Source organism: Enhydra lutris, unplaced genomic scaffold (assembly GCF_002288905.1).
Source record: "Enhydra lutris kenyoni isolate GAN:26980312 unplaced genomic scaffold, ASM228890v2 scaffoldscaffold45, whole genome shotgun sequence".
Taxonomy (NCBI): Eukaryota; Metazoa; Chordata; class Mammalia; order Carnivora; family Mustelidae; genus Enhydra; species Enhydra lutris.
The window spans coordinates 13,424,969-13,435,774 of record NW_019154129.1 but is presented as its reverse complement, the minus strand read 5'-3'; the positions used below and the strand labels follow the sequence as shown (position 1 = coordinate 13,435,774).

The 10,806-nt window shown below is 55.6% G+C and overlaps 1 protein-coding gene across 2 annotated transcripts; it reads right to left on the bottom strand.

The window, feature by feature from the left end:
- Window positions 1-2,685: 2,685 nt before the first annotated feature.
- LOC111156223 (zinc finger and SCAN domain containing 10) lies at window positions 2,686-6,413 on the bottom strand. 2 transcript variants are annotated; one of them, XM_022516965.1, is made up of 5 exons: window positions 5,994-6,413; window positions 5,500-5,767; window positions 5,228-5,292; window positions 4,994-5,051; window positions 2,686-4,247 (listed from the first exon to the last, which is right to left on the bottom strand). In XM_022516965.1, exons 1-5 carry the CDS (start codon window positions 6,387-6,389, stop codon window positions 2,686-2,688), a joined length of 2,349 nt encoding a protein of 782 aa, XP_022372673.1. In that variant the 5' UTR covers window positions 6,390-6,413. The 2 variants fall into 2 exon arrangements, with proteins under 2 accessions (XP_022372673.1, XP_022372674.1); XM_022516966.1 differs by lacking the exon at window positions 5,500-5,767 and having other exon boundaries at window positions 5,994-6,276.
- Window positions 6,414-10,806: the final 4,393 nt, after the last annotated feature.

Genomic DNA, 10,806 nt, shown 5'->3' with positions numbered 1-10,806 from the left:
CCCCCCCCCCCCCCCCCCCCCCCCCCCCCCCCCCCCCCCCGCATCTGAGAGCAGAGCTGGAAGAAAGGGGGAAATGGGCGCCTGGGGCAGGGGACCAGGGCAGGGCCCACTGTCTGAGAAGGATGCCCAAGATGGGAGAGGCTTGGGAGACAGGAGGCCTCCCGGACTGGAGGCATTCTGAGTCAGCATCCCCCTTTCCTGTCTGCCACCTTCTTCACACCCTTTTGGATCACAGGCATAAACTCTTGATTCTTAGAAAAATCGGCTTTCTGTGGGCTGCCTGTGCGTCCTGTGGGAGGAGGTAATGGTCAAAGTGTGCCCTACTAGTGGCTTCTTGGTGGCCTGATCATGGGACCCTGTTTACTTAGCAGGGGAGGGAGTTGGGGGAACTTCTCGGCCCCGGCCTTTTCTTCCTGAGCAGAAGGCAATTCAATATGGGGGTTCTTTTCTGCAGAGGCCCATGGTGGCCCGCATCTTCTTTCGCTTGTGGGGGTCCCTCTGATAGCCTTTTACACTGGAAGGCCCATCTCAGGCCTGAGTCCCCAGCTTCAAGGGGGCACCCAGTCCAGGGCCTGAGCCAGCATTTACTTCCCCTCGGCCATGACCTCTCTTCCCACTTCCCATCAGCATTCAGGTTGTTTTAGATCCTTGCCCTGCATTTTCAAGTGACCTTGTGTCAAACTTTTCCTTCTCAGGCCTTCTGCACTGATTTCCCTTGAGAAAAGCCTCCTACAGTGCTAAAGCCGTCAGGGGCTTCTATGACCCCAGGGCCCCACCAAAGTCACCATCATCCAGAGCCTAGACAACTTCTAGGCTCTTCTAGTTGGTTTCCCTGGACTTGCCCCTTTCAAGCCAAATCTGTCTAGCACCAAGGTCAAAAGAATTCCATTGCAAAATGAAGTAACTCCCTGCTTAAAATCCTCCCCTCTTCCCATCATAAATAGACTCTGACCTTGGCCTCTAAGTCCCTGTCTGTGTCATCAGGTTCCTACAGGGTTCCCTCAGGGACAGTATTCTTCAGCTGCCTGCTCAGCAGCTCAGGGCCTTTGCACATGCTGTTCCCTCTGAGGGGGATGTCCTTCTTCCAGTTCTTCTGTGGTTGCCTCTCCCTTCTATTTCGGGCCTCATTCTCAATAGCTCAGCACATTCCCTTGTACGTAGTAGGTGCTCAAGAAGTAATAAGGCCTCCAAATGCTGTGGGTTCTCCCAACTCCTTACTCTCAGTTGACTAAGAAAATTTCCTTCTTGAAATTTTCTTCCCTGGAGCCTTCCATGAGTCTAATTTGTTCTGTGACATCAGGTGACTCTGTACCCTGCCTAATCTCCTTCCTAACCCCCAAAAGCATAGATCTTCCCCAGGCTCGGGGCATCCCACTCACTTGTGCCCAAGGACTATCTCTACTTTCCCATTTTGGGGAAAGTAGATTTGGGAACAGATTTTCCCCAAGTCCCGTGAGCCCTTGTGGACGAGTTCACTTCCTATTCACAGGCATCTGCGAAACAGCAAGTACATGTCAGGGTGGAGGGACAAGGACAACTTAGAAAAGAGTGTGGGTTTAAAAAAAAAAAAAGCCACAGACAGAAGCAGGGTGTGCTGTTTTCTGCAGCGGAGGGGAGCTGTTTTCTTTCCTGTGGTCTTAACAGAAGTCACATGATTTTAAGTCTATTAGTTTGGAAAAAAACAGTCAAAAAGCCAAGGTTGCCTGGTAGGTAGAAGGTGGAGAAATCAGCCAAACCAGCTTTGAGTTTACAGAATTATGGCCTGTTAGTGGTCTCCAGCCCACAGCCCCACTTGGCCATCAGGCAGGTTTCTTCTCCTCTGCTAGCATCTTCAAGTAGAACTCGTTACCTACATCCCCAAAACAAGGTTTCCCATAAGAATCCAGAATTTGGGATTTTAGGGATGCCTGGGTGGTTCAGTTGATTGTCTGCTTTCCACTCAGGCCATGATCCTAGAATCCTGGGATGGAATCCGCATCAGGATCCCCATTCCATGGAGTCTGCTTCTCCCTCTCTTTCTGCCTCACTACCCTGCTTGTGCTCTCTTTCTGTCTCTCAAATAAATAAAATCTTTTGGGGGAAAAAATAACACAGAATCTGTGATTTTAAAGTTTATTCCATTTTAATTAATTCGAACAAGCACTTGTGACTACAGGATACCGTATTGGACAGCACGGATTAGGGGCAGACACCAGAGAAGGAAAAATTCCAGGGTGGCATTCCGTGGTCTTACTCACAGCCGACTCCGACAGCTGGCGCCCCTCTGCCACCCCAGCCCAACTCTGGGCCTTTCCGCGGTGTGTGTGTGTGTGGGCGGGGCTCTCTCTGGGCCTGCTCTTGTCTAGGGTACTGTGGAAGGAGCTGGGGTAGGGAAGGGGAAAAGGCATCCCTGTCACAGTGGGGAGGGTGACAGACGGTATTTTGATGGATCTCAAAAAAAAAAATGAGTCATTTTCAAGAAGGCTGTTTTCCTTTAGGTACTTTGAAATACATGCCTGAGGCCAGGGAGAGATGCCTGGCGGTGGGGGGTGGGGGGTGGGGCGAAGAGGGGGTTGCTAACACACAGGGTTGTAGGAGCCAGAGGGAGACCGGTGGAGTGGGGGACCCAGACATCCTCTGCCGGCCTTGGTTGCCCAGGACCCCGGGAAGAGGCGCGCAGGGCTGGCCCGGCGGAACCTGGAGCCGCTAGTACAGGGTCTCGCGCGCGTGGGTTCTCAGGTGGCGCAGCAGGTGGGAGTTGCGGCTGAAGCTGCGGCCACACTGTGCGCACGAGTAGGGCCTGGCCCCCGTGTGCACCAGCATGTGGCGTAGCAGGTTACAGCTGCGGCTGAAGCTCTTGCCGCACTCCCGGCACTCCTGGGGGGGCTCGGCCTGCCGGGACGCCGCCTCGTTCCCGGCCCCCGCGTGGGTGGCCAGGTGCCGCTGCAGGTGCGCGTTCCGCCGGAAGCTGCGGCCGCAGGTCGGGCAGCCGTAGGGCCGCTCGCCGGTGTGGCTGCGGCGGTGGCGGGCCAGGTTGGAGCTGTTGCGGAAGCGGTAGCCGCAGGTGTCGCAGGCGTGGGGCTTCTCCCCGGTGTGGATGCGCTGGTGGCGCGCCAGGTGGGCGCTCTGGCTGAAGCCTTCGCCGCACTCGCTGCAGCGGCAGGGCTTCTCGCCCGTGTGGCTGCGCCGGTGGCGGGCGAGGTCCTGGGTCTGGCTGAAGGTCTTGCCGCACTGGGTGCAGTGGTGGGGCCTCGGGCCGCCGTGGGTCAGGAGGTGGCGGGCGAGACCCGCCCGCCGCACGAAGCGCTTGCCGCAGTGCGGGCAGCTGTAGGGCTTCTCGCCGGTGTGCACGCGCTGGTGGCAGACCAGCTGGGAGCTCTGGCTGAAGCTGCGGCCGCATACCTGGCAAGAGAAGGGCCGCTCCCCCGTGTGCACGCGCCGGTGGGCCCCCAGGTGCTCGCTGCGGCGGAATGCCTTGCCGCAGTCGCTGCACACATAAGGCCTGCGCTCCGGTCCCGGGCGCAGGCTGCCCGAGCACTCAGAGCACTGGTGGCCCTTGTCCTTGGCGTGGATCCGCAGGTGTCGCTTGAGACTGGAGCGGCGCTGGAAGGTTTGACCACAGTGAGAGCACAGGACCACGGCCAGCTCGCGCGCTTCGCTCTTGGTCTCAGGGACACAGGGGGCTTTCTGGTCCTGGGCGTGCGCCAGCAGGTGCTGCATGAGGTTGGCGCGGCGCTGGAAGCCCTGACCGCACTCGGCACACAGAAAGGCAGGCTCGGAGGAGTGAGTCTGAAGGTGTTTGTTCAGATGGGAGCTCTGGCGGAAGCGGTGGCCGCAGAGGTGGCACGCATGGGGCCGCTCGTCAGTGTGCGTGCGCATGTGCAGCTTGAGGATGGAACTCCGGCCGAAGCTCTTCCCGCAGCACTGGCACGGGAAGCACCGGGTGCCCGGGTGGGAGCGCCCCTGGTGCGCCTCCAGGCGGGCGAGCTCTCGGAAGCTCAAACCACAGTCTGTGCAGATGAATTCCATCCCCGGCTCCGACCTGGCCGCGTCCCCGACCACTTTGACCTCCAGAATGTCATTCCTGCCCGGAGGGGACCCTCCTTCACCGGAGCCACTGGCTTCAGTGCCCGGCCCCAGCCTCTGAGGGTCGGGTTCTTCTGCGACCCCAGGAGCCTCTGCCCCAGACTCTGCTGAGTCGGCAGCAGGCCAGGCCACCCCTCTGGGCTCCTCTTTGAACTCCTCATCTGGGGTTCTGTTTTCAAGTCCTGGGAAAAAAGCAGAAAAGGCAGGCATATTCCTGGAGGCTCCCAGGAATGGCCTAGAACCTCAGTGCCTCAAAGCAGATAGAAACCCGGGGTTCCTGCAAAACTGGTGAGCGGACAGAAGGTGAGGGTAAAAAACAGAAAACACAGAATTTACCATAGTAACCGCTTTACTTAAAAAAAAAAAAAAAATTAAGTAGGCTCCATGCCTAGTGTGGAACCCAAACTGGGGCTAGAACTCACGAGCTTGAGATCAAGATCTGAGCCGAGATCAAGAGTTGAAACCTTAACCCGCTGAGCCAGCCAGGCACCCCAATGACTACCCATTTTGAAAGCTCAACATTAAGGGGTTGATGATTAGATCAAACACAATAAGCCTTTAAAATAAATGAATAAATAGTTGAAGGAAGGAAGAGATGAGTGAATCCTCATTAAGATGGCCCGTTTTTACATTTTTTAGATTTTATTTATGTATCTGAGAGAGATTGCACAATTTCATGTGCACTCATGAGTGGAAGGAGGGGCAGAGGGAGAAGCAGGCTCCCTGCTCAGGTGCGACTTGATCCCAGGACCCTGAAATCCTGACCTGAGTGGAAGGCAGATGCTTAAGCAAGTGAGCCACCCAGCTGCCCTCCCCCGCCCCCCCGCACATAGCCCATTTTTAGCCCAAGAAGCCAAAAGTGAGCTTCAGGGACCACTCCTGAAACATAAAGAACCTTCAGTGGTTGTAAGCGGGAAGGACCTCTTACCCAGAGGGTGCGCTGGCCAAATCTTCTTTGCTGGGACATCTTCAAATGTCAGGGACTCCTGTAACAGAAGGGTGGGCAGAGACCCTTGGTGAGAGAGGAATGGGGTCCTATGACCTGAGGGGGAAGATGAGCTTTTAAGGTTTAAATGAAGGAAGGCATAGATTTGCGCCAGCTGCAGAGGCTGAGAACATCCAGGGCAGAACATTCTAGAATGAGGGTACTGGTCTAGCTCACCAGCACAGCTGCCAGCTCCTGATCTCGGGAGTTTTCCTCCAGCCATAGCACAGGGCCCTGGGGGACTGACAGCATGGGGGGGCGGGGAGAAAGAGCTGTTAGAAGCCAGACTTACCCTTCATGTGGCTACAGGGAGTACACCTGTTGCCACGTCCCCAAGAGAGACATTAGCTCCCGCCCATCGCCATCAAAGAGGGGTCTGCGTCCTTCTCACCCTGCCCTCACATACCGTACCTCCCAGCACCCACCGTCCAGGGGTACCAGCTCCTCACCAGTCTCTGGTAGGACCTGGAATGTCCTCTTGGGACCTGGGCTCAGCGACTGCTTTGTACTTGGGGGATGTCTCCAGGTCTCCAGCTCAGCGGGCTTGGAAGGTCCTGGCTGGGATGGCGGAAGTTCCTTTGCTGCCTCCAGGGCTGGGGGTCCTTCTGAGGACACTTCCTTTTTGGGGCTGTGACTAGAGACCTGGGAAGAGCCCCCCTGTTCCTCCAAAGTGATGTCTGCCCGGGGACAATTCTTGCCAGTATTAAAACTAAAATCCTGTTCAAAACACATCTGTTAGGGGACAGACAAGACAAGGGGATAGTCCCTGTCCTGACTCCCAACAGAAACGTGACCAAGGAAAGGTGAGAGTCGGCGGAGTTAGGTTAAAAAGGAATTACAGCAGGGAGGGAAATGGAGTGACCTCTTCATGGGGCACTGAGTCCGTACCTGCTGTCCCGTCTCCGTACCTGCTGTCCCGCCCAGCTGGCCACCACCCTCTTACCAGGGGCCCTACGGTGCTGGACTCCCTCTGGACGCCCTCCAGCAGCAGCACCACCTCCTCGCCGTCCCTGAGCTGCTGGCCCTGCAGCCGAGCTAGGAGGTGGGGGGGCAGCGCGCTCAGGAACTGCTCCAGCACCAGCAGCTCCAGGATCTGCTCCTTGGTGCGCAGCTCTGGCCGCAGCCAGCGGCAGCAGAGCTCGCGGAGCCGGCTCAGGGCCGCCCGCGGCCCCATATCCTCCTGATACTGGAAGCATCTGAAGAGCTGGTGAGCCACCTCAGGCCGGGGCCTGGCCTCTGCATGCCGGAGGCCCTCCTGACCAGCAGTCTCCTCTTCCTCCAGCTTGACTGCTCCGAGCTGCTCTGGCTCTCGGGCAGCCGATGTGGGCTCTTCCAGCATCCTTCAGCTTGGGGGTGGCTCACCGCAGCTGCTCCCACTCGGGTCTCTCCTTCTCTGCTCCCACACCTGTGGTGTTGAGAAATGCCTAAAGAGGGGTTCCTGGGGGCCTCAGCCATTGAGAGTCTGCCTTTGGCTCAGGTCACGATCCCTGGGTTTTGGGACTGAGTCCCGCATCGGGCTCCCCGCTTCTCCCTCTCCCTCTTCCCCTGCTTGTGTTCTCTGTCAACTAAATAAATTAAAAAAAAATTTTTTTTTAGAAGAAAAAAAAAATGCCTAAAGATGTGGCCTCCAGGGGAATCACTTCTCTCGTTGGTCATGGGTAAGGGCTCAAAGAGCAGGACAGCCTGACCAAAACAGTAAAAGGCAGAGAAAACCGATAGCTCTGTCCCCCTTCCGCCCCCGCCCTGCCCCCCTGGAGCATTTAGAACTTCACATTGCTTCACCCCAGAGATCCAAATTGGCATTCCTGAGACAGGACATTCCCTGCCTCTCAGTGCTGTGCCATAGGCAGTGAGCAGCACCACCAAAGGTCTGCCCTTGCCAAAAATGCTTCATGGCAACTCGATGAGCTCGACTTTAGACCCAGCTCTGCACCGCAAGGAGTGAGAACATGAGGATTAGAGGTGTGGTGGGTAAGAGTGATAGTGTTTAAAGTACAAGCTCGTAACTAGGAAGTTACAGATCTAATGCACAATATAATGAATACAGGCAATAATAGTGTACTCTAGGGGCGCCTGGCTCAGTGGGTTAAGCCTGTCTTCAGCTCAGGTCATGATCCCAGGATCCATCAGGTTCTCTGCTCAGCGGGGAGCCTGCTTCCCCACCCCTGCCTGCCTCTCTGCCTACTCGTGATCTCTGTCAAATAAATCAATAAAATCTTTAAAAAATTAGTGTACTCTAAAAATAAATAAAATCTTATAAAAAATTTAAAAATGCATTTACTCGAGAAAGAGAAAGAGAGCATGGGGCTTGATTCCAGGATCCCTGAGTTCATGACCTGAGCTGAAGGCAGACACTTACCTGACTGGGCCACCCAGGTGCCCCCAGTGTGCTGTTCCTTCAGTGGGCATGAAAGTTTGACAGTTTTAAAGATAATAGGTGTGCATGTGTGGGCGAGGGTGGGGGGAGCTCATGCATGCGGCCGGACATCCTGACTCTCAATTTATGGCTCTGGATGGGGATCTCAGCATCAAGTCCAAGGCCACCCAGGTGGTCGGAGCAGGGCTGAGCACCCACCTGGTGTTCCAAGCTCATCTCCCAGAGTTCCACCAGAAACAGAGGCCAGGACAAGCCAGAGAGCAGGGAGTGGTGGTTGCGTCTCCAGATGAGAGACCAAGACTAAGGTTTACAACTTGCAGAAATTTGGATGAATATGTTCCCAAGGCCGATCAAAGTGGCTCTGCCCACTTCAGAGGCCTCTGGTGGGTACACTCTTGAGAGCTGGGTGATGGTCAGGAGAACCCATTGTTTCTCTTTCTTTCCTAATTTTTTTTTTTTAAAGTTCTGGATTCTTCTTTGGTCTGCCCCCTGCAAAGTATCCATCCCCAAGTAGCAATAAAAAGTTCTAACTGGCCACCAGGGGGCAGTGGTTCCACAGACGGACAGCCTCCCCCACCGGCTTCCCAAACCCACACCAGCCCCTCTCCTGCCAGAGGGTTCCATGGGGAAACTCACTGTTTCCTGGTGGGGCAGCCCAGGTCTAACAACAGGGAGACGTCTCAAGTTCGGCCTCACCCAGAGGACTCCGTTCAGTCCTTCAGCACAACCCAGAGGGCTTTCATTGTCCTGAATAGGCCAGCACTTCTGCTCCTGAGTTTTGAGGCACTTTTATATTTTAATTTGGGTCAAAATTATTTTTACGGAGGGGCGCCTGGGTGGCTCAGTGGGTTGAGCCGCTGCCTTCGGCTCGGGTCATGATCTCAGGGTCCTGGGATCGAGCCCCGCATCGGGCTCTCTGCTCGGCAAGGAGCCTGCTTCCTCCTCTCTCTCTGCCTGCCTCTCTGCCTGCTTGTGATCTCTGTCTGTCAAATAAATAAATTTAAAAAAAAATTATTCAAAATTATTTTTACGGAAATAAAAACTCAAGTTCCACCATTTGTCTGCCCTCCCTGCTCTCTGGCCTCAGGGCAACAATTCTCCCCGGTCTCTCTCCCGACCCTCAGCCCATGGACATCCCAAGCAGGGGCAAGGAAAAAATGTTCTCGCAACACTCCCCAGCACAGAAAGGAGTACAGCAGTGCTGGGCTCCTGGAAGAAAGCACATGGTGGACAAGCAGGAGAGCTAGCAATCGCAATTCTCATTATTACTGAGCAATAACACAAAGGACCACCGCTAACAGTCGGCCCCATCACCGACCCATTTTATAGCTCAGGACACCAAGGCTTGGAGGCACAGACATTTGCCCAAGGAGGTAACACAGCGTTGGCAATGCAGCCAGGGAGAAGTCGGCCTGGCCAAGAGCTTTGGACAGTTTGTTGAGCCCCCTTGTTGCGGGGCTGGGGCTGGGGGGGGGGGGGTTCCCCGCTGTTCCTGTTTCTGAGGGGGGGGGGGGGGTGGCAGAACAAAGTTTTAAACCTGGCTGAGCACTTCCCATCCCAGGATGGGGAGGAGGAAGGGATGCTGAAGACCCAGGCTTCCATCCCCCGCCACCTGCCCGCCTCTCCAGCCTCCCTCCCCCTTCCTGCTTCTCCCAGGTCTCCCGCCCAGCTGCCCAGCTGCGCAGCCCACATTCTTTCCCGCATTTGGCATCTGACCCTTCGTTCGGCACCTTTCACCCCTTGGCGCCTCTCTCCAGGGACTCCACAACACACCAGCCACCTGTCTCTCCCCATCCACTGTCGCGCTGCGCCGCAATCATGGTTGAGCGTCTCTTTCCCCTTGGCAAACGGGACCGCGTCTTGTTCAAAATGGTGTTGTTAGTAGAAGTAACCAAACAGGAATAATGATGCCTACCTAGAAGGTGTGTTACTGAGGAATGCATGCAAAAATGTCTGCTGCAGAAAAGCGCAGCGGGAAGAGGGCTTATTGTTTCATTACTGTTTCATGTTTTGGCAGCATGAGCAAAATAACAGAACCAATCACGGGTCACCAGTCACTTTGCAATAATAGGTGGTAGGTACCGAGTGCTAGTATGTGTCTCTGCTCGGGCTTGCTTCATCCCACCCCAGCCCACCTGGTAAATTATAATTTCTCCATTTGACAAGGGCAAAGAGCACGCTCGGAGAGGACGGGTAACTCCCTCAAGGTCACACCAGGAGGAGCCAGGATTTTCTCTAAGGTGAGAACACTGATCTTGACCTCTACGCAAAAGCTCAGAAACAGAAAAGGACCCAATTTCTCTCCCTGCCTGTGCAATTTGCCTAGTTTTAGCCAGAATATAACACTGTGAGTCGGGAAAAAAAAAATGAGATTCCAAATTCTAGCCTTTGGGCCTAGACACACGCAGGGGTGCCCGGAACCTCTAGGAGAGGTCTTGCCAAAAGGTTTGAAAGAGATGGAATTTAAGGGAAGTTGGCCTGAGAATTTCTCCCTCCCCCCTCAGTCTTCAGGACAAAAGCTCTGTTCATATGCACATCTGTGGGGGGTGGGAGGCTCGTCAACCATCCTCCAATATTCCACCAGCTTAATCTGGAGCCCAGAGCCATGGGGAGGCTATGGCTGGACCTGCCCAGGGTGAAGGTGAGGCCCAAAGACCCACCCAGACAACAGGAGAGCCCAGAGCCAGGATCCTCGGCCTAGAACCCTCCCCTTCTCCCTGGACACAACTGGCAGGAGATTGGCCGGCTCGTTTTTGTTGGCTAGGTTCCCTTGCTGTGGCTGGCCTCAGTTGATGCCGCCGGCTAGTCCACCTGGAGAGCAGGAAGCCTGCCTAACCCTCCCCAGTGGGTACCGCAAGCCCATGCTACAGGAAGCCCCACACCCTCCTTGAGGACCCCATAGTGGCAGGTCCGCACAGCTGGCTGGCTCTGGGCTCCCGGCAGAGCCAACCCACACCCTCCCAAGACTTCTTTTCCAGCTTCCTAATCCCCCATCCCATCGCTGAGGCCCAGGTCCTCCTTTTCCCTCCGAGCTGCTAGGAACTCCTTAGGTCTGTCCTGGCACCCTGCACGCCAGGCTTCCCTGCAACTCACCACTCAGGGTCCCCACTCCAGAGGTGGAAGTGCTAGGGGTTCCTTGAGGGCCCCGGGCCGGAGTCAGCCTCCACCGACGGGGAAAGGACTCCAGGAAAACTGAACAGGAAGTGCCTTGCTCTAGTCCCATCCAGGTAATGAGGGGGATTCCTAGAGTTAACCCTTCACCTCCCAGTTTGGGAGTGGGGTGGGGGAGAGGGCGGGGCCAGAGAAATGAGGACAGAGTGGCTAATGGAGACTCCAGCCTGGGACGAGAATGAAAAGTCTCGCTACTCCTCCAGGTAAG

Bases quoted from the DNA above. Each gene is read 5' to 3' on its own strand.
- LOC111156223 (XM_022516965.1), bottom strand. From the start codon at position 6,389: ATGCTGGAAGAGCCCACATCGGCTGCCCGAGAGCCAGAGCAGCTCGGA. The intron at 5,768-5,993 runs GTAAGAGGGTGG...TGTTTTGAACAG, and splicing joins CCAGCACCGTAGGGCCCCTG to GATTTTAGTTTTAATACTGG. The intron at 4,248-4,993 runs GTAAGAGGTCCT...CTTTTTTCCCAG, and splicing joins TTGGCCAGCGCACCCTCTGG to GACTTGAAAACAGAACCCCA.